Below are 22,319 nucleotides of genomic sequence, written 5' to 3'. Positions count from 1 at the left end.
TTAAAAACACAGTGGCAAAAAACAGCTGCCGCTGACCGCTAGTGCGTGTTGCTTGTCATCTGACCGTGAAAAAAAGTGCTGCTTGCTCTTCAGCAAAGCACGAATGTGAAATCCACAACACGGAGCTGGCAGCGCAAGACGCCAGCGAGGGGACGGCCGTAGACCGTGTGGTGGAGAAGGACAAGCAATCTCGTCTGGCGAGGGCGTGTGATGAAGATACGTTGGGTTCTGACGAACGCTGACATTTTCCCCGTTATTTTTGTGGTTGAAACGACAGCCGCCCATAGAGCTGTCGAATTCCTCTACAGGAAAATTGCGCAGAACCTAATGTTTCCATAAGCATGCGACGTTACACACACACAAAATGTGACAACTCACACTTGTCTCGCCAGACTTGAACAAGAAACCGCAGTGTCACTTGACTGTGATGTTGCCAGCATAATGTAGCCCCAGGCCTCAAGGGACCTCAATATCTCTGCGAATTCGTCTGGGTCACATAAGAAGCTATAAATGGACGGTCGTCAATTTCAACGTGAAACACAAGGTGGCTACGGAGACAAAGACTCTGTGGCGGGCCGACATTACGACCGGCTGCACGAATAAGCCTTACTAGCCGTTTTTTTAATGGGAAACTCACCCCTACAGGACGAATTGCCTATTAATAGTGACGACCATAGTACCAGACTAGACTAAAAGACATAGGATGGTTACGAGCAGACTCAGCCGTCGGTCTTGCCACAAGGAGCTCGCAACGTAGGTGCTGATCCGTGAACGAAACGGCGCAGAATATTGCCTAATCGTGCTTCCATTAAAATTTCCTGGAGCTAAGAGAGCATTTGATGGAGGCACGTGAAACTCTCGGGGAGCTGCTCGCTCATGTTTTATGGTTTTCTCGAGCAAACTACTCTGCAAATGGAACGTTTACTCTGACCGTGAAGCGTTTCCCTCTTGCTCCATAAGCTGCGGCCGTTGGCATGACTGACTGCACAGGTGAGGAGCCCCTCGCGTAGCTGATGTAGTTGTTCGTGATGTGATTTCGGATATTTCATCACTATTGGGATCACAAAAGATGACTATCGTTGCCAACCTACGTGCGTTGCTCAGATTTGCAAGGGCATGCTGTAGAGAGGTCCTGATGCAGTGAGCAGTGATGAAGTGTAAAACAGAAAAGACTGAAGAGCGCCGTTTCTGGGTGGTGAACACCCAGGCACACGGCAAAGGTGGTAACAACGGCCGTGCCACCGGCCACGGTCCATTTGCAGACGCACTGATACACTGGATCCTGCGAAACCTGAGGTCGCCTCAACGTTCCAGCCAAGAGGACGAAGAATGAGAAAATACTTGCATAAATGGAATATAAAGCTGTTATTTCCATCATAAATCATTTTTAGGGTACAGAGTACAACGCTGTGAACCGGAAAGCTGATCGAGGTACCCGCCGAGGAATTGTGCAGCAGTGAAGTTGCACGCGGAAACCAGAGACCTATTGCAACTGGCAACCTTAGGGCATCAACTAATGGCCTAGAATCTACTATAGTCACCCGTAAACATGCGTGCGGACTTCTCACATAGCTTATAGCTTCGTCTGGACAACACCTCACTGGACGTCAGACCATCGGTTGTATAGTGAATGTGGTCGGCAGAAACCCTCGTTTGGTGACCTGTCGTGATTTGGGTGTATTCGCGAAAATAAGAATGAGTTCGTGCATCACCAAATTATACGGCGTGTTGTCTTGCTTGGAGTATTGCTCGCAGCAGAATGACAGACAGTAATTCTGTATTAAAATATCGACTATCTGCTAGCTCAGCGTAATCCACTTCCGTAGTAGCAGAACGTTCACCCGCGCGGCCGGGGAAGCCAGAAACTTGAACTGCTCAGTGTAGATTCAGTACCGTTAATAACGTCGAAGAAGTGGGGATATACCATGCGATAGAGAGTCATGTCATATACGATGCTGTTGTGCTATTCAAGGCAGAAGGGATGGGATTCACAACAACTAACAAATCCGTCAGTAATCTCAGGCAACAACTCTTGTGATTGCCGGTGATAGTCTCAGTTCAGAGATGCGCAAGGACCTTCTTGACGAATGTTTCCATCCAGTGGGGGTCGGACAGACACTCGGCAAGCGCCAAGCCTACTGCGCTGGAAACCTGCATGAAGATACAATCAAGTGCAAAACACTTGCCGGGGAAGCGCAATTCATGCCACCTCACATGCTCCTTGCATCGTTTTACTTCATCCTGTTTTTCGATTAACTAGTAGATCTGGCAAGTTTTCGATCTAATCGGACTAACGTCCTTTTCTTGTTGACGCTTGTGTGTCGTATGGATCATCGATCCGCCGGGCAGCGGTGAGTGAGGGATTAGCCCCGTCATACATCTTCACGCTGCACCGATTGGTGTCGGCCCCACAGACAGCACAGCCTGGCCCTTTTTACGTATTCTTTTTGCCGGCATGATGGGCGACTCTAAGGTTCAGCAACATTTTCCCCAAACAAGAGATCCATCATCCACACACAACAGCTGCGGGACCAGATGCAAAGAGTGAGTGCACCATGTAGCAGACGCGAGAACCGTGACTAGCTGGTATTTCTGACAGAGGTACCCAGGAAAAACGCGAAAGGTGAACCCACCGAAGAAGTCCTGACCTGACAAGGCTCCACCGGACGGTGGAGTTGCAAACTACAGAGGCGAGCAAGTGCCTCAGCTCCCGAGGCGTCAAGCGGGGGAACCGGTGGAAGTACATCAGTAGCACTTGCGGTTTCGCAACGAGGACCTCCACCCTCAGCTCGGCTAGCCCGCCTTTGGGCTGATGGCTCTGCACTGCTGTTGTGCTTCTGTTTGCATCCGTCGCAAATGCCCTGTTGCGAGTGCCTGCATGAGACTTCTTCCCTTGCCGCTGTGGAACTCACTGCTAGAAGCTGCCGCCGCAGTGCCTTCCCAATTGCAGATGATGATGCTTGCCGCAGCTGACACGATAAACAGGCAGGAAAGCACAGTGAGCGTTTCCCAGCCTGCTAGATGCTACGGTGCTATGCGACACCGTCTTGTCGTCAACAGACCGGAAACGAACATGGCATGTAAGAATATTGCACTGCCGACGCACAGAACTCCACAGTAACTGGGAACGTAAGTAAGCCCACGCGATGGGTAGTAGTCAGGAGAAGAGGAGACTTTGCGGTGTCATCGGCCAGGCATCCATTTCTCAGCGGGTTCGATATTCATTCGTTTTCACTCCACGGGTCCTTGAGCTGTTCAGCATTCTAACCGTGTAAACACATTTTCTGAACGCCACGTAACGCCGGGGAGCGGCGAAACGAGTGGGGAGGCGTGAACGGAGCATGGAAAAAGAAAATGCCTTAATGCTATCCGAAATGCATCTCGAACGAACGCGATTGCCAAGTTCGGTTCTTTATCTCTTGTGGAAGTTGGAGATGCTCATCAGAGCGTTCAGGGGTTAGTGTGTTAATGCTTCTTCTCATCTCAGATAGTGTGGTATGATTAGATTGCCAGGCAGAGCGTAGAGCATCACGAGACCCGTTGTTAATGTTTGGTATCATATAGTATGGCGAACCCGGGGGCATGTTGCATGAAAGACCTGAGTGACGGGAATACGACTTGTGTTTTGCTCGATAAAGCACGCTACATCTGATAAGGACGGCCTTATCGGCTCACTTTTGCCTGCTGAACTCTGAGTAAGAGCATCTCCACTAAGGACTCGTCAATGTCGGGATGCACAAAACTGCTTCTCGCCGAAGCGTCTGCAAAATCGGGCCAGTTGGATGTGTCTTCCCCCACCGTAACGAGCGAAGCAGATGGATCGCCCGAGGGTATAGTATCAGAGTCCTCTGGATGGGGAACGGATTTTTTGGCTCGGGGTCGCAATACGTCACAGACAGAAGAAGTGCCTTTAGTTTCGTTCGCCATGGCATCGGCTGAAGCTGCGCATTGCCGAGCGTTCATGAGTGCTTTTCTTACAACCGCTCCATCGAGAGAATGCTTGACGATCTTAACGCTCACGGCGTCGCACACGTTCACGTGGCCAAGTTTCCGAAGAGCGCTCGCGGCCTGTTTTGCCCTGCTGCCGTCACTGCAGTAGACCAAGAGCGGAGTCTCCTTGTTTCTTGGCAGCAAGTGAAGACACGACAAGAATTGATCACTCGGCACATTGATGCTCCCGGCCACTCTCTCTGCAGCGAACTCTTGTGGAGACCGCACGTCCAGCAGTAGAACGTTCGGCTCCATCAGGTACCTGTGCACGCGATCGAGGATTGAAAACTGGTTAGTGGTCTTGCCTGCCACCGAGCTTCGCCCCCTTCCAGATTTGGTCTCTTCACTTCCAACTTTCTCTGGCGTTCTGTGCTCTGGTGACCCTCCTTCCTCTTTGCCATCCTTCTCAAGGCTGGGAACAGACTTGGACGCGCGGGGCCTGTTTTGATGGAGATACTCTAACTGCTTCAGGTGCTCGTGAAGCTGTTGTCGCTGTGCACCTGTCAGTGTATGCCTCGTGGCAGCAGGGGAGACGATGCTTTTTGACTGCGGAGAAGTATTGTCGTCAACCTCCTCTTCCCGCTGCCTTCTTTCCAGTTCCTGCCGCTGTTCCTCGATGTGTTTCTCTTTCTCTCCAAGTTGCCGTTGCTGTCTGAGAATCGCTTCCAATAAATCCTGCTGCTGTTGCATCTGTTGACGATACTGCTCCGCTTGCTGCTCCAGCTGTCGCTGAATCTCCTTCTGTTGCGCTTGTAACTGTGTGAAGACTTCCTCTTGCTTTTCGTCACGCAGATGCTGTTCCTCTGAAGTCCGCTTCACGTCGGACGGGATGAACAACGATAACGTGCGGGTTCGGCCAGGCGTTGCAGGTGGAGGACTGGAATCAAAAGTCGGCAGTGTCCCTTGCTGAAACACGGCTTTCTCCGCCAATGCTGAGCCGCGACGCTTCCACCCTCCTGGATTTGCTTCTCTTGTCGTCGAACTCTACCATACACAGCCGCACAACACACTTAAGAAAGCCCCTGTCTCGGTCACATTCTCAAGGCGGTTCAGCCCTTTTCTCGATCAACTGTATCAAGCGTTGCAAAGTTGTGGGGACAAAACTCCTTGGGTGGTCATGTTGAGACTGCGAACTTTTTGTGGAGATCTGGCGTTCAAACACATTGTGACAGGGCACCCCGGAAACTCCCACTCCTTTTTCTCCCGCGAAAAGAGCAACGATTTCTCTCCGGCTAGGAAGACGCCTCACACGTATCCCAATGGCATCTGCAGCATCGCCCTCCTTGATGCTGTGCTGGGGTTGGGTCAGCCGAGCAGCTCCTTCGTTCTCTTGAAGTCCCCCTTCGGCATTAGGGATCGTCAAATGAGAAACGGTGGTTCGTCTTCGCCACTGCTGCCTCTTCATCGCTTTCTTCGATTCTTCGCTGGCCTGACGTCACACAACAGGGTATATCACAGATACGCTCACATGACACAAAACCAATGCGAAGTGTCATGCAATAGCAGTTCTGCGAGTGAATGCGGAAGCTGAGCGATGACTCCTTAACTGCTGAGGGAAATGACCTGCTGATGCCAGCCAGTTGGGAGGTCCAAACTCTGCTCCACAGTTGTCAGGGTGTCGCACACCCGAGACAGTGATTGCCATATCTTTTGCACAGCGGCAGAAAATCGACAAGTATGTCGTAGGAAGATGTACCTCTTCCTCTTCATCTTCCTGCTGCTGCTTGAGGAGCTGGCGTTGCACGTCCTTGCTGACAGAGAGAGACAAAGACCGTATTTTTCCTGGGGTGCGGGGAGGGGAAGGTTTCCGTGTTGGATCGCGCGGGGGAGACAACGAGTTTTCTGGTTCGGAGAGCACTCTTCTTGCTTCGAATGCCAGCGCCGAGCTTCTCCGTCTCCATTCGCCGGGGACAGGCGCGTCAGTGCTGCTTGTCGGGTACGAAGGCTTGTTAAAAGTCGATATCTCAGGCTGAATACGACAGCCAGTACACACTGCATCTGTCGTTTGATTGATAATGTCCCAATTCTTCCACTTTGTCAACGAGGACAGAAGCACGCAGACGACTTGTGCAGGAGAGGCTTGTGTCACGACCGATGCGGTAATACAGGTGAAAAAGTGTCCCGTCAGAAAAAAAGGAGGGAAACGTCGCAGAGGAGCAATTAGGAGCTGCGCGGGATATCACCGCATCTACAAACTCGGGGAGAGCCCCGTAGGACTACTCTTACCTCCGCTGCAAATGCAACTCCAACTCCCGCTGAACCATGCTTCGGCTTGTGCGAGTTCTGCAACGCACTTGCTAATTTTGCTTTCGCCTGTGCAGGCGATGCCCCCACCCGTTCGGCTAGGGCGACCAGGTCGATGTCGGGGGTCGCTCGATCGTCCTCGTCGGAAGATGTTGCCATTGATATGACGGAGTCCATCTTCGTCATCGCACCTTGCGGTGCCTTGATAACAAAACCACAACTGCCATTCATCGCCATCCCTCTGTCTGTGTCGGCCGGTGGTGACGCCGTCGTGGCCGCCTCTTGAAGCAATGGCGGCGGGTGATTCGCGGGCAGCAAACGATCTGCGAAAAGTCCGGAAGAATCCTTCTCCCGATTCAGAGCCAACTTTTCCCTCGTTGGTCGCTTATCGATTCCGTCAATTACCGTGACAGAATGGCTGACGTCGTCTTCGAGCTGCTGAGCGACGTCGCCGGGTTGTTGTCCTGAGAGAGTGTGCGCCACTCCCTCAGCGTCACTGCCGTGTCTGCACACCTTAACTGGTACATAAGCGAGATACACATCTCCGTCATTATCGACATCCGCCGCTGAACATCGTTTTGTCTCAGATCTGCTGAATTCCACGACTTCACCACTGCTGACAGAAGACGGTGCCCAAGAGTATCCACTGGTCTGTTGAACTGACCCAGTCCGGCTCAGAGCAGGGCTGGCCTCCGGTGCGTGCGGTTCTTTCTCCACCTTTCCGCTACCAGACGCAATGGCCTGCGTTTGCGGTGGTAAAACAAACGGGGACGTTTCCTCTTCTTTGCGTGTGCTTCCTGCGTTCTCTACTCTCCCCAGATCAGGCACAAGAAACAGGTTCATCTGAGGGCATGAATGACTGCTAGATGGAGACTGAGAGCGGAATGGCGCGGAACGCGTGACAACTTGATGAACGTTGATGGGAGAAGGGGACTCAGATGCTACCGGAGCGGCCTCGGTGACGGCCCTCGGATCCTCTAAAGGACCTGGGTGCTTCCTTTCAGCTGGAAGGGTGTGCCTCGGGCTCATGCTGTTGGAAAGCACAGTTACCAGTTTGGCGTTCAGACACCGGAAGACACAAAGCAAATCAAGTGTCAGACTATATACTTGAGGGAAGATACGCGTGCCAGCAGCAAGTCTGAAACAGACAAAGGCAGCCACTACATATAGGGCGCCATCCACGAATTCCCAGTTCCACCACGCCAGCGTGGCTCTCAGTCAAGGACACCAGAAGTCTGAATCTGAAAGGAGAAATGCGATTCCAGGTGTCTCGCTTCGCTTAAAGATTTAAATGAAGGCAAACGGCGGACTGTACTTCCAGTTTTGAGAAGGCAGGATATGCATCTCTTTTAACTGGCTGCCTTCTCCTAAGCATACGAGGCGATGATTGGCACTTATTCACTGTGTACACACAAATGTACCACACGCATACGCAAGCGATCCAAAGAACGCTCGTATTTTTACAGTGATGTACATGTTCGTGGCAAACTGGAAATGGTGACGTCTGTTTGTGCACGCGGACACACGATATTGTGTGTTGTGCTGCGGAGCAGTTACGCGTCTGCAAACGAAAGTGAGGGAGAGCAAAATTCCTCAGCCTCGCTCGAGGAGAAACTGGGCAGGAAACCCAACGGTAGCTTTGAGGTGACGGTTGAGACAGAACACAAATTTGAGTGGGGCCAGAAAGATCGTAATTTCCGAACCGGAGTGTACCCAGTGTGGTGAATTACATGGCCTTAACCTAGACCTCACCGCCATACAGTGGAATTGGGTAGGGCGGCATCTGGCGGCAGAGAATTCGAATCGAGCCGCGTATAGTTTGGGGGCTTGTCTCATTAGGCGCAAATAGCAAGCTGCGTTTACAAAATTTCGTCTGTATTTTCACAGGAACTCTTCTCCTCCTCGCCTTCATGTGGCGCCGATGGCAGTAGAACGCTCGTACGAGGTGAGCAAACTGTCGGTGGGCCAGCGACGCTCAAGTTGACATGCGAACCAGGCGCTGTATCAGTTCCTTAGCTTCATCCTGCCACGTGTATGAAGTTGGAGGGGAGAAGAGCAGCAAAAACGGTGCGTGACTTGGCTCAGACCATTCCTTCTTCCATCCGACCGTGTGACGTCGTGGTGAGTTACTACAATGGGTCCACAGCGCACATCACGGCCAGAAGTGCGACATTTCCTGTGCTGTGGATCATCAGTTCTCTCATCCGAAGTAAACGGCTGCAACACAGCCAAAATAGCTTATCGAAAGTAGCAGGATAAGGTCAAACGGGAACTACTTTCGCTCATGACCTGCCAATTCCACCTTTTTCAGGCCCGAACCTCACGCGCGGTGGTGTTTCTGACGCAGTCGGGGAAGCCCCGAACACAAAGCCGCCCAGCCGATTTCGCAGCGTTAGAGCGAATTAGTGAAGCGCAGAAGGGACCATTAATTTGCCTACATTTCGCCACACAAGAATATTTTTGTGTCATTCATGTTGCTAAACAGAACACCTTTCTGGCGACAGAGACCGACATCTAGAAGAGAAGCATAGACAACGAGCAAACTACAAACTGAAGTATCGATTTCACAGCCGTGATTGATGGCGTCGAATTATTATCCAGTAAAATGTAAGACGATGCCGAATACCACTGTTCTTTTGGTGCTACGATTCGCACCTGGTTCGCACACAGCACGGGAACACGTTCCCGGACACCACCAGGAAATAGGGGAGTGCAGCATCAAACATTTTCCTGCAAACGTGACAGTGTTACACGACACAACGAATGCACTGCTTTTCGACTACCGTTAAATTTCAACAGGAATCTGTCAGGGTGGCCTTTCGAAAGCGGTGGCATTCTCCACGAAACCACGATGACTGCCAGCCACATCACACCAACACTGTTTCTTTCGCTTCTCCAAATAAAGAGGCCACTGCGTCACTATTAGCAATCAGTACATGATGCTTTCTCCCTTTGGACATGCGAAGAGTATGTGGATGACCAGGATCCGTCTTAAAGTCGCTATCGCTACAAAATGAACTTTCAGAGTGGGTTTGCATTATATGATCAACAACCCACACGTCCGTATCGTCCAATAAAAAGGCGATTTTTTACCCTGCTACATTCAAACCCCCGTTTTCGCGTACTGTAGCAACTGTACCCGTACTCACGGTTCAAGCACAAAACGCGTTTCGCTTTGAACGCCGGAGACGCATATTTCCTTTCCATTTGCGCTTGAGCGTCCTGCGCCTACACCCACATGATGTGAACACACTCATCAGAACCGTATCAAGTGTCCTGTTCCGTAGCGTGGCAGCTGTGAACCGATATTACTACTGTCGGATTCCTGCTCATGTTTTTGTTGACTATGATGTTGTGTCGCCTACCACAGGTACTACTTCGGTTGGGCAGCTACTGGATAAGGGACGTTTTAAAAGCCAAAATCGACATGGGCGTGGCTTTCGTGCGTTGTCTCACTGCGTCTGAGGATAGCCGGGTGCCGCTTGTGTAAGAAGAGTTGCTTCTTTTGTGGCCCGTGCCTACATTATTTCAGCTGTCATCAGAGGCAAGGACCACCTAGTATTGCCTTGTGCAGCAGCTCGCTGCCTCTGTGACTCGTCTACACAGCGACACGGGCACCTTCACTGAGAAAGAGTTGATACAAGTAGATCGTGTAGCACCCATGCACCTAAGACATAACCGCCATCGCTGGCAGTTGGGCATTTGAAAGCAGCTGCCTGCTGATGAGGTACACAAGACGTCCAAAAGGCAGCGAACAGGACAGCGGCAACGTGTCATCTGTTCTCCAAAGTTCCACGTCGACTGATATGAAATCCTTGTTGGCCCGTGAAATGCAACACTATACAACGAATAGAAGGCTTGGGAACCCAGAATTTGCATCATCGAACAGTGGCGCCATGTCTTTCTGAAGTTCTGTGCACCTAGCCAGGGGAGGGAGGTGTTGCGAAGCACAGAAAATGTGGCCAATTAATTTGATGTCGTTGACAGGAAAGAATCATACAACTTAGAATCACCGATGTTTCACTGACCCCCGAAAACTTATGTGTCACTTTTAAAATATTTACGAACCCATGCCTGTCTGACCCCCCTCGTGATTGAGTCGAATTTCATGACGCCGGTAAACTCCCGCTATTTTTGTGCCACACTTCATGTCTGTATTGTACTGGTCGAAACTCACAAGCTACAGTTTTTTTTGGCATTTATGGTAGCTGCTGACAAAATAGTGAGTGCCGACTTTGTCTTACGAGAAGGCACCGTGCCACTCACTCGCAAAAGTGGCCGTCGCTAGCTGGACACCAGCCTTTGATCTGGGAACAGAGACCAGCATCTTCGTCACACCACCAGGTTTTAGAAGACCCATACTTACTCTCGAAATAAATGTCGTTTTTCTGACAGACAATTTAGCTGTGTAAGTATTGTCTCTCCTCAGGGTGTGCTTTATCTCTCGCGGCGCTAAAAGCCAGCGGCCATTCAAGCGGGAGCAAGCTCGCAGGGCTGTCGTTTTGCCACTGAAAAGAAGGGAGAGCAGTGTGTAGGGCTCTGTAAAAGCAGCCACATTTGTTCGTGTCTCCTTAGTGCTGTAACACGTGTAGTGCATGCAACGACACGAATTCGATATTCTTCACCCAACGTTTCGCTTGTCCGCATTTGATGCGATGGCGGGCCACCTCAACCCAGGCGCTTCAACTCGGTACGCTGGCCGCGACTACTGACGGGGTCGACTTTGGGATCCCTTCCGCGCCAAAACAACGACTATCAGTACGAAAAGCCTGCGTCCAAGATGGGACGGGCAATATCTTTCGTCCTCCTCCTGTCGGCATTGTTGCCGGAAGGCCGAGGTAGTGTAGGGGCAGCTGCGCTGGGCTCCTTGTCGCTGGCGCCTACGGCGACACCACAAACCTTGCTCGAACTCTCTGCATCCTCAGTCACGCCTGAAGAGACAGGCGCTGCTCCTTTAGCCACACCAGGGGACGATAGCAGAAAGCGGAAGGAAGATCAGGCTGCAGGCGAACTACTCCTCTCTTGGCTGCAAGTTGCCGGCACATCTCCCTACTTCCCTGCGGCTGGACCCCAGACACGCAGACCGGTAGCATCCTCTTACCAAAGTAGACCAAGAAACCCTTCTCATCAGCCTCCTCCACGAGGCCGAAGGGGTCCAGTGCGACGCTCCCCGCAACCGGATTCTGTGCCGTATAATCTTCGCCGGAGACCTCAGGCCGTTGGGGTACAACCGGGGTCTGCGGCCACCAGAGGTCGACTTCAGGAGAGGGGTGGCTTGCGGCAGTTGGGGTCAAATCTTCGGCACCGACCGTTAGCGCGGCACATGCCACCCGAATATTCTGTTTTACCAGATCAATTCTCTGCTCCTTTGTTTACTTCGGGGGGAAATGCCCGGTGGTTGGGCGTTGACCCCCAAGAAGGCTCTGACAGTGTTCCAGCATCGCTAACTGATCCCGTGTCTGGACCACTAAGTGAGGAGCCGTCTATCGCTGGTAGAGACCAACGGCCATGCCAACCTGTCGCCTCACCTCCCCGTTCGTATGCACCGCAGCCTCTCGGGACCAGTTCGCCCACTTTCCCAGGGTCATCGCCGTTGGTGTCGAAACAAGTAGGTTCAGACACCCCACCTGCGACGACGCACACAAGCCAGACTCCATCAAAAGGCAAAAAACCGCCAGCACCGCGGCCTTGGGTAGAGCCTTCCGTACTTTCCAGTGTTAAAAGATCCGAACTGACACTTGGCCAACGTGATCTTGCTGACCTTGTCGGGGGCAGCCCACCGCAGACGACCCCTACTATACAGAAGGCGTCGCCACCAATAACAGATGTCTCCACAGACCCTCCCGAGCTTGGCGTTTCTCCACAACGGGTGCTGCGACCAAGGAGGATGCCTGAGACACTTCCGGCTCGCATTTTACCACCTCAGCACATATCTCAGCAAGTGAAGCAATGGAGAGCGTTCGTACAGATTAGTCCGGCGATATCCGCCGCTTCTGCGTCGAGCGCACAGTCGCCTGAAAGTCAGGCGATGTCAGAGAGTATCGATCGTATGGTTCCACCTCAGGCAAGTTACTCGGTCGCCGCGCCAGACGGGACGGTGCGACAATTTATGCGCGGTGCATTCCTCGGGGCCGGAGCCACAGGTATCGTAACTGAGCTCATTGAAAAGACAAGTGGCAGATATTTTGCGGCAAAATTCTTTTTCAAAGAAGTTGCCTCAATGGAGGGGGCGTCCCCGGCTGCTTTTCAGGCCGCCCAGCAGCGACTGCAGAAAGAAAGCAACGGCAACGAATTGCTCCGTACGACGGCCGCACAAGTCCGCGATTTGTGGCAAAAAGGCTTCGTTGCCAGCCTTGGCACATACAAATTGAGTGCGAGAAGCGGAGACGGAAACCAGTTGCTAGGCACAAATTTGGTTGATCCCGAGTACACCGGACTCGACGGCCACCAGCTTATGGTCCTCAGCGATTTTCTGCTCCTTCCATTGATGGGTCCCAGGCTAGATTCGCTTCCTCACACTGCTTTATCTGACAATGCACAGAAATACCTTTTTCATACGCTTGTGACTGTCGTCGGGTCCCTCCACAAGAGTGGTCTTGTTCACGGTAACATTCGCACCACCAACGTTCTCATCAATAAACTAACCGGAGAAGCTGGACTTGCAGATTTCTCTCTTCTCATGCAAACGGGAAGCGATGTGACTGACACTATGAGCTTCCATCCTACTCAGAGCGAACCGGAACGCGTCCACTCCCTCTTCGGCCTCGGCACCCAGTTACCCGCGAGCGAGGATTTTGATTCCTGGAATTTGGGTCAGCTGCTCTTTAGTCTTCTGTGCGGATTTGACAAGCTTCCCTGGGCTCTCGGTCAAGTATTTGCGAGATTTTCCGCAGAATCGCCATGGGAAATGGCAGCAGAGAAGTTCTACCGACAATTTATCAAGGAAGTGAAACGAGAAAAATTCGATGCCTTCTGCCCAGGCATGACAGGCACGAAATTGCAGCTCATAAGCATTGTAAAGCTGTTACTGGACCCCACTCATGAAACAAGATGGACAGCACGAAAACTTGTCGATGAACACCCCTTCTTTCAGGTGGTGGAGGACGCATGACCGATAGAATGAGGACAGTTTCGTGGCGTTCTTTTCAATCGAGTTGTTTTTCGTGTGATCGATAGCCAGCGTAGCAACATGCAACCTCTTTTATGTGACCTCGCGTCCGTTGTGTAGTGCGATTGAAGCACAAAGTGGACAAGTGCTGGGTTATACGGTGGTCAGAAGGTACCACGCAGACTTAACCATGAGCAGTGCTGGCGGCTAGTCTCTAGATTGGTGGTAGTTCGATATATACAGTTTTCCCTGTCAACCAGTAAACTGCAAGGGCGATGTTTTTTTCTGGTTCTGGGCGAACATTGTGTTGCATGTGGGAGCTGCAAATCGCTTCGAACTGTGAAGGAAGTGGCAACACAATCGGTTTTTCAGTCCCCTGCCTTTCCTACCTCACTTCCTGAGAACGACTACACACAGTTCTGAAACACAGGGTTTATATTTTATTTCAGGGCAAGAGGGATGTCCACAGTTTGTGAGTCTGTCCGCTGTGCCAACCTGAAGAAACGAATCAGACTCAGTTTCCCTCAATTGTCAAGAGACCGACCAGCTCCCAAGGCTGTACTAATGTTTTCGTAAGCGAGCGTGGAACCCGTCAACCCTTCCCGAAAGGCTGACAATCAAAAGCTCTTGCGTGTTGCCTTTCTGAATTTTTTTTGCGTGGGCTGTCTTGCCTTACATCAGCTCGGTAGTGCCACTTTGTCCGTGAATAAAGGACGCCGCGGGAAGTGCGGCGTGAGGAGTAGTTTTAAGTCTTTGAACAGACATCGGATGATCTTTGTGAGGGACTTGAGACATAACTAGAGATCCGCGCTATTACCGCTACTGTTCTCTATTGAAGCTTCAACAAAGATCAACGCTGACGAACAGTCGGCATGGAATCCCCATCGGCCAGCCGCAATGTAGATGCATGGAATCAGATGCCTGGAGAACCAGCCCTCGCTGAGCTCTTTGAGGCAAGCATACAGTCAAGTGATACAGGTTGGTGAGCCGATGTGCATCTAAGGAATGAAATAATGAAAGCACTGTCTGTAGGTCGGCAGGCCTGGCTACGTGACGTCTCTCTGCGTAAAACTACTTAGACATCTGTTTCTGAAGCTATCCACATGGTTTCTGCCTTCTCTGAGTAAATGGGGACAGTAAGCATGGTCTCGCGAACAAAAGAAGCCGTTTAGCGACCACAGCAGTAACGAGGCTTGGTGTACTGTATTTCTTGTGCTTAGAACTCGTCAGCAATGCGCCAAAAAACAGCGTCTTGTTCCTAAACGTGTGCACGTCGCTCCTCTCGCAGCATCCTCCGCAAAGGGAGAAATATGTGGCAGGAAACAATTTCATGAAGCGTAGCTCAGTCTCTCTCGAGTCGCACTCCAACTGCTTTATTTAGCAATTGTTAAACACATGTAAACACAGCTACTTGACCATCACCATACCATTACCAACGCCGTATTTTCCCTAAATGCACACGCATACGACACATTCATACATGTATGTATATATATATGTATACATGTATATATACATTTTATCCGACACATGTTTCCTTCTGTTATTCAACAAACAGGAAAAGACGAAGCGTTACAAGTCGCTCCACAGGAAGAGAGAGGTACCGCGCTGCACCCAGACGTCGGAGAGGACATCCTGGGGGAACGGAAGCTTGCAGAAGGCCACCAGTTCTCTGCATTAACGCACAGAAGAACAAGATCATTTGTCTTGTTTTCACTCCGGTGCAAACACTTTGCGATGACAAACAGCACCTCACTGCTTTCTCTCTCACAGCCACATCTACGTATCTTCGTCTGAACCGGAATACAAAGGAAATATTTTCATTTCTACGAATGAGCTTGAGACCAGGAGATCCCTCGCTTGTACAGACAGGCACTTTTTCTTCAACGGATGTGACAACACATGTGTGTCTGTGGACTCAGGCAAATGGGTATTGACACTAACCCTGAAATACTCGAAAGGGAAAGCCTTGAGTGGAGAGTCTCATAAATCGTGCAAGCCGTTCTTACGCTCTGGAGTGATTGAGGAAGAGAGGGACATCCAGGGGTGTCTGGTTTGAAAAAGTCATCTTAGGACCTTCGTCTTTGTGCCACCACCGGATCGCTACGGGCGGCAAAGACGCCTTCAGGCTCTCTGTCAAAGACAAGCACTGAACAGAAAAAGCAGAAACGAAAGACATAGCCCATGTTCAACTCGCTCGCAACGCTCTGTACGCATTCAGTCCATTTATACACCTACATATACATACGCACACACAAACACACGCATATATACATATATATATATATATGTATATGTATATGCATGTATGTATTTGCCAGAGGGGTGATGGACACTGGAAGAGATGGAGACAGAGAGAGCCGTCTGTGTGAGCATCCATTTGGTTTCTACATGCCGTCTGCGTAGATCATTCAAACCCTGACACACACTCTACTTATGCAAGAAACTTGCAGACCGTCACTTTACCCTCCCTGCAGGTTTTTGTGGATTTTACAAACCCAGTCAGCCATCCCCTCGAAACGCGAACTCTCGGCATTCTGAAAAAGAGGTGTAGTTTCCATTTGACAAAAGAAACGCGTTACCCTGGAAACCCATCAACCACATCTACACCACCTTATAGAGGAGGCGTGCGCGTTCACCTCACACATCTATTCTTGTCCAGGTCTCTCCACTTTTCTCTCGCAGGTTCGGTCTCTGGTCCCGTTCTCTCCTCTCTAGCACGGCCTGGCTTTCGGTGCTTTGCGACCTTACGGCGAGAAAGACGGTGTATTTCCAGAAAAAGGAACTCTTAGCAGGAAACTGCGCGTCTCATGTCTACAAAAAACGAGCCTCACGTTCCCCATACCGATGGACACGGTGAATCCCTTTTTACCTGTCCTTGAGTGTTCCAGGCAGCTCCTTCGACCGTGACTCCAGTGATGACGAAGGACTGGTCGTCTGGCGGGTCGCTGACGCCAATCTGGACTTCCATTGCTAAGTCGTCGAGAGACCAGCCCTTTGCCTGCGCCACCGCTTGTCGCGAGGCTGTCAAGTACGCAGAAGGATACAAGAGGCCTCCGAGCCAGACTCGACGCTGGGACAGTTCGCCGCCGTCGGACTGACGCGTGAGTGCTGCACTCAATTCCTCCGGCCTGATCTTTTGTGAAGTCTCTTCGATCGTGCTTGGTCCGAAACTTTGCGCGACCAGCATCAAGTGCTTCAACCGCCGCGAAAAATCTTCGATCCACTCTGCCAAAGTCAACTCCGGAGCCGAGGTGAACACGCCCTTCCATTCTGGCGGCACCTCTGACGAACTGATGCGCTGTGCCAAGTCGCGCAGCGCATTCGTCAGCTTCGCCTCTCCTTTACAGACGAGAAGCAACTGCGCTAGGGCGTCCTGGATCGTCGCCAACAGTCTGGAAGCAAGACACAAGGCACAGACGCGGACGCTCCAGAGAAAAAACGATGCATAACATGTGCACAAACGCGATCTTGCAGGCTAGAATGCGAGAGATACAAAAACGGACGAGCTTTTCACGGCACAACGAGATGGAATTGAAGCCGGACACAAACTGACGCCTTGCACCAGTCCCCAGTGATTTTCTGCGATCACAGATTCCCTGTGGGTCCTCGGTATCGTTTCTCAAGCTTGCAAACGCATCCTTGTCCCCTGTCCCTAAGAACCATCTTTCTGCAAGTTTCTCCTTTTCGCGAAATAGATCACCTCTCGCTCCAGTGTGACAAGTACCTGCATCCAAAACCGGTTCTCAGTCTTGTTCAACACCAACAGCAGGCATGAACACGCTGATACAATCCCTTGCTTGAAGCTTTCCCCAGAGGTTCCTTCTTGTCATTCACTGCCCTCGTCCCCCTGCCCCCCCGTGAGGTCCTACGACGACCCTCACCTTCTGGCTACCGTGATTTCTCTTTCGAAGCATCGGAACATGGGGTCCTTGACAGTCTCCTCGGTGCGGCGGACGTCTGGAACGACTTGAGGGAGCAAGCCGATCATTGCCTGGACGCCAGGCACGAGATCTGAGAGCCAAGAGCTGCCGGCAGCGCCCTCCATCTCCGAGGACATCTGCGAGGTCAGCTGCGCCGAGAGGCTTCGAGCCTCTTCTGCGCCTCGCCCGCGCGCCGCCTGACGAGCGCCAGAAGTGACGCTGCCCTGCACGGAGATAGCCTGGAAGTCGTGAGCCTCTTCGTTGCCCCGCAGAAGCACCGCCGCCCAAGACCCGACGGCTGCGAGCGACTGTCGCGAGGCGAGGAGCCGCTCTGCCTGCGCCGAAAAACCGAGCCATGTGGGGCTGTCCACGCTCCAGAGCTGCTCCGCCCAGGCCTCGTACGCAGACGCCTGCTTGAAGAGGTCGGGAGCGGTCAGGAGCTGCGGCAGAGACAGCGAGTCCGCCCCCGTCTCTTCGTTCTCCGCCATGATGTTAAGCGGGAACGACGCCTCAAACGCCGCCGGCTGGAACAAGTAGTCCACGAGCGAACTCAGGATTCTGCAGGAAACAGAGAGGAGCAACCAGTCAGTGAGAGCTACTGTCGAGGCTGCGTTGGAGGACGCATAGGATTTATCGGCCGCGCGAGACTTCCGCGGGGAGGCATGTTTTGTACCTAAACCCGGTGTTCTAAAGCGTATCAGATTACCTTCACCATTTGCCTCTTACCCTTGCACGTCACAGAGAGAAGCCTTTTCGTGAGGCAGGTAAACTGCGTGATACACACTGGAGAATTCCCCCTCTTGTCACTCCTCTCTCGTCCGCTTTCCTCGAAGCGCCGGCATCCTCCCGTCGACCTGAACGTCTCCCTCTCTTCCATTCCTTGCCTTTCTCTTCTCCCGCCTCCTTCTTTCCTTCTGTGTTGGTCTCTTCCGTCGTGTGTTTTGCGAAATCTCACTTCTGGTCGACAGGGTTGTCGAGTCTGCCTCCGTAGCAGACTTGTTTGAGTAGAGTTCGAATGGCGTCCCAGGGGAGTCTCTCCGGAGCGATGTACTCAGCCATCACTCTGTCTTCTGCAGTGCCGCCTTTCCCGACAGCGGCGACGTTGTCGACCCAGGAGTTGATGATTTTAAGCGCACAAACTTGGTCCGCATCGGAAAATTCGTACTGTTTACACCAGCCGACAGGGGCGTATCTGCGTCTCTCCAAAACGACCGCATGCAGGAAGGCCAGGAGGAACTGGAGGCGGCCTCGCGCCACGAGAGGCGGCTTCCCCACCATGGCGCCCCCCGGGTCTGCAGTGGCGCCCTTCTTGGCGGCATGCGACGCGGAGCTTTCGGCATTCATCGTCGCGTAGGACCGCAGCAGCGAAGCCTTGACTCCAGACGGAGGCTCGAAGACGAACGTGTAAGAGACTCGCATGAGGTTCAGAGGCAGCGCCGGAGTCGCCTCCATCGTCAAGAAGATCCGGAAGTTCGGGTGGACGCCCTGCATGCGGTAGAGCTGCTTCTCGAGGCCTTGGAGCCACTTGGTGGACAAGTGGACGTTTTTAAAGAGGACCCAGTTGCCCTGACGCGACGCCTGACCTATCGCCTTCTCGGCCAGCAAGAAGCCCTCCTTGCTCCCCATGGCAATCGACGTGAGGTGTTGCTTGTACGCAGCCGCGAGCGCCGTCACCTTCGAGCTCGGATCGAATCCCGGGGAAGAGACGAGGGCGACGGGGACCGCGGCACCTGCCTGGTGCTGAATTAAGTCGTAGAAGGCCGTCTGAGTCAGTTCGGGGACTGTCAAGAAATGCTCGCCGAGCACAGCTTCGACAAGCGCCGCGAGGAGGAGGGTCACGCGGTCGGGACGCAGCGCGCGCAGCAAGAGAATCTCCCGGAGGTGCCGAAGCCACTTGGCCTTTGTCATCTTGCCGCCGACGCCGAAGACGTCTTCGTCTGTCTGCGGCTTCTCCGCAGCAAAGACGACGGCTGGGATGAGTTTCTCCGGTTCCTGGCTCATAACCATCGCCCTGAAGTCCTCGCGGTTCTCCCGCATTTGCGTCTCAAGGTCAACGAAAAACGGCAACAGAGACAGCTTTTGAAGCGCCTTCATCTGCTCCGCGTTGATTGCCCCGTCCACGTCTTCCTTCCACTCGCGCCGGTCTTCGTCGCCTCGGCTCTTCTCTCCGGAAACGTCGTCCTCGTCCCCAGCTTCCTTCCCACCCTTCAGAATCGTGCCTGCCAGGAGCAGCTGCATCTCCGCGCTCCAAATCGACGACTTCAACTCAATTTCTGCACGAATGTGAGCCATCTCGAGGCCCACCACCAAACGGTCACGATACCGCAGACCTGGAGCCAGGCGCTGATACGCCGTGCTAAAAAGCCGCTCCATCAAGAAATCCAGTCTCGCCGCGTAGTCGCTCGAGCCCACCTTCTCCAAATCTGGGTGGCGCAGGGTGTCACCCAGAATGTCTGCAAGAATCACACACACAAAATGCCACACCCTAGATACAAAAATACGTATATACTTTTGTATACATATACATATATATATATATATGTATACATCTAGACGTAGGCGAACATATCTTCCTCATCGTATAGGTGTCGGGGTACCTGTGCGAATCAGAAGCTACACGCAGACATGGAAACAAGGTTCTCTGTCTGTTCTTCCGTATACTACTACCGTGCACCCATCTTTGACTTTTGCACATTGTGGTCGACTCCTACAAATTAAAAAACACGCAAGTATCTACATCTATACATGTACATATATATATATATATGTATATATATGTATGTATATGGATATAGATCGACACCACGTTTCTACACAAGTTCTGTAGGTGTGGAGATGATGTTCCTTTCTCACTGAGGAAGAATCGTAGGTCGTATTGGTAGAAAAAGGAGATGCATGAGAGGTTGAGGAGCATGAAGTAGATGCGTCCCGCGGCGAGAGCCCAAACGAGGTACATGTTGCTGGTTTTTTCGACTTCAGCCATGACATCTTCTGTCCGCGCTGCTTCTCGCTCGACTTCTGCAGCTTGTTGCTTGAGGTTTTCCATGGTCGCGAGGACGGCGTCGTCGTCGAGGATGTTTCCCTTCACATTCGAAAGCGCCTGGAGGAGGCCGTCTTCGAGCTCGCGGATCTTCACCTTGAATTCTCCCTGGAGTTTCAGCATGTCTGTGCGGCGCTTGTCCACATCGGGCCGTTCGCTCTTGAGGATCAAGTTCAGGCACTGGTTGACAAGCGACGAAGGCGTCAGAGTGAAGTTGACGATAGTTACGCGGCTGCAGAGGTCGGGTGTGAACTGCGCCGTGGGGTCGCGGGTGGCGAGGAAGAGCATGAATGCGGGAGATAGGTCGATTTCTGCGTCTCCGACGGTGATGAGCTCCCTGCCCCCCAGTTTGTGGGTCTCGCGATTCAAGACCGAGTTCAGAATCGGATCGACTTTCTCCACGTCTTGAACGAGAAGCGTGGTGCCGAAGCGTAGCGCCGCTTCGAGCGCCTTCAAGAAGTTTTGGTCCGTGAAGGATGTTTTAGTCAATTTCTTCGCGGCCATCAACTGAGTCAGAAAGTTCGTCGCCTGGCCCGCGGGGTCGATTACCAGGGGGTAGCGCAAGAACCGCTTGAGAATGATCGCGTTCTGAATCGACAAGTCATCAGGCGGGAGTCCCGAGGCCACCCAGTGTAGGCGCTCCGAAGGCAGCGAGAGGAAGTCCACGTAAGACAAATCTGGACAGAAGCGGATGCACTCTATCTTCAAGATATCCTGCCACTCGTCGAGCAGCCGCTGGCGGTGTGCGTACTCGAAGAAGCCGAGGTAGGCGCAGAAGGCGGCGGCGAGTAGCGAATCCCCGATAAAGGTGACGCCGGCGCGTCGCAGCGCGTCGGACTGCTCGAGCCACCGACCCTTCTCGGAACCGAGATTCTGCAGCAGCCGCATCGACCGCTGACATTTCTTCTGGACGTCTTCCATTTCGCGCTGGATCAACTGGACTTCGCTGATCAGCTGTGCGTAGTCCTTCTTGTACTGCTGAAGCTTCCTCTCGAGCTGGCCAATCAACTCCTGCTGCTGCAGCAGCTCCTCCTTGTTCTTCAGTGCCTCGACTTCCAACACATCGATTTCCTTCTGGAGGGGATCGACTTGCTCGGAAATCGCCACAAACGCCACGCTGCTTTCCACCCACTTCGCCAGAGGCCCCGCTGCCTTGCTGGCGCGATTGATCTTCTCCAAATCCCAGTCCCCGCCGCCGATGAAGCGCGTCTGGACGCACCGCCGCGTCGCCACCGACACGCACGAGCAGTCAAAGTTCACGACCTTGGTGATGAAGTCTTGGTTCTTCAGGACCTTACGCGCGTCTTCCCAGGTCAGTGGCTTCTCCCCCGCGTCCGTGATCAAGACGGCAACGGCTTCGACAGCGATCTTGGCCATCGCAGGCGGATTCGCCATCGACTTCAGCTCATCTAGACTCTTCTTCGGGATGTTCGTGACGGCTTCTGCGGCTTCCCTAAGCAGAGGCTCGACCTCGGCCAGCTGCTTCTGGACCGCTTGTCGTCGCTCCTCAATCACCCCCGTCTGCTCGTCCAACTTCCGAGTGAGCTGCTCGGCCCCGCGCTTCTTCTCCTCGGCCTCCGCCTGCTGCTCCACCATCTGACCCATCTTCTTCTCAGCCTCCTCGTTCTTCTCCGTCAACACGCTCTCCTTCTCCGTCAACGCACTCCGCATTTCAGCCACTTGTTCCTCAGCCACGCGGAGCGTCTGAAGCCCCGCCTGCAGGTGGCGCTGCTGCTCGCCGGTCGCGTCCGCCTTCTCGCCGACCAGGTTGACGAAGTGGTGGAGAAAGTCCAGAAAATCTCGAGGCGTCATCCAGTTGCTCTTCTTCCCCGCGCGTTGCAACTTCTTGTTGCTCAAAGCCACCGCCGCGTGGAACGCGACAATCGACGACGCCAAACGCATCCGACGCGCCTCCTCATCCGGATCCACGGGACCTGAAAAAAAAGCGAGGGGAATCGGAGCCATGCACGTGAAAAACCAGCTTGGCGGAGTCAAAAAAACGAGCAAGAGCAGG

At 52.7% G+C, this 22,319-nt stretch overlaps 3 protein-coding genes across 3 annotated transcripts in view; 1 reads left to right on the top strand and 2 right to left on the bottom strand.

Annotated features, from left to right (window-relative positions):
• Nucleotides 1-2,058: 2,058 nt before the first annotated feature.
• On the bottom strand, nucleotides 2,059-7,263 carry TGME49_294570 (rhodanese family domain-containing protein; the record flags this gene model as incomplete). Its single annotated transcript, XM_018782232.1, has 6 exons — nucleotides 2,059-2,151; nucleotides 2,913-2,969; nucleotides 3,979-4,974; nucleotides 5,240-5,419; nucleotides 5,687-5,959; nucleotides 6,217-7,263. The coding sequence occupies 6 exons, from the start codon at nucleotides 7,261-7,263 to the stop codon at nucleotides 2,059-2,061; spliced, it is 2,646 nt and encodes an 881-aa protein (XP_018638584.1).
• Nucleotides 7,264-9,392: 2,129 nt separating this feature from the next.
• Nucleotides 9,393-14,047, top strand: ROP37 (rhoptry kinase family protein ROP37 (incomplete catalytic triad)). Its single transcript, XM_018782231.1, has one exon. It carries the CDS (start codon nucleotides 11,015-11,017, stop codon nucleotides 13,343-13,345), a length of 2,331 nt encoding a protein of 776 aa, XP_018638585.1. The 5' UTR covers nucleotides 9,393-11,014; the 3' UTR covers nucleotides 13,346-14,047.
• Nucleotides 14,048-14,651: 604 nt separating this feature from the next.
• Nucleotides 14,652-22,319, bottom strand: part of TGME49_294550 (dynein heavy chain) — a 31,432-nt gene continuing 23,764 nt past the window's right edge. Inside the window, exons 23-28 of the mRNA XM_018782230.1 lie at nucleotides 20,119-22,239; nucleotides 18,221-19,718; nucleotides 17,227-17,823; nucleotides 16,215-16,737; nucleotides 15,352-15,491; nucleotides 14,652-15,014 (exon numbers count right to left, since the gene is read on the bottom strand). Coding sequence (XP_018638586.1) covers nucleotides 14,915-15,014; nucleotides 15,352-15,491; nucleotides 16,215-16,737; nucleotides 17,227-17,823; nucleotides 18,221-19,718; nucleotides 20,119-22,239 — 4,979 coding nt within the window. The 3' untranslated portion in view covers nucleotides 14,652-14,914. The remainder of the gene's footprint in view (nucleotides 15,015-15,351; nucleotides 15,492-16,214; nucleotides 16,738-17,226; nucleotides 17,824-18,220; nucleotides 19,719-20,118; nucleotides 22,240-22,319) is intronic.

This window comes from Toxoplasma gondii, chromosome Ia (assembly GCF_000006565.2).
Source record: "Toxoplasma gondii ME49 chromosome Ia, whole genome shotgun sequence".
In the NCBI taxonomy this organism is placed as follows: domain Eukaryota; phylum Apicomplexa; class Conoidasida; order Eucoccidiorida; family Sarcocystidae; genus Toxoplasma; species Toxoplasma gondii.
The sequence above is the reverse complement of the archived record's forward strand: the minus strand, read 5'-3'. Positions and strand labels throughout refer to the sequence as shown.

Coding starts and splice junctions, on each gene's coding strand:
- ROP37 (XM_018782231.1), top strand. CDS start 11,015: ATGGGACGGGCAATATCTTTCGTCCTCCTCCTGTCGGCATTGTTGCCG.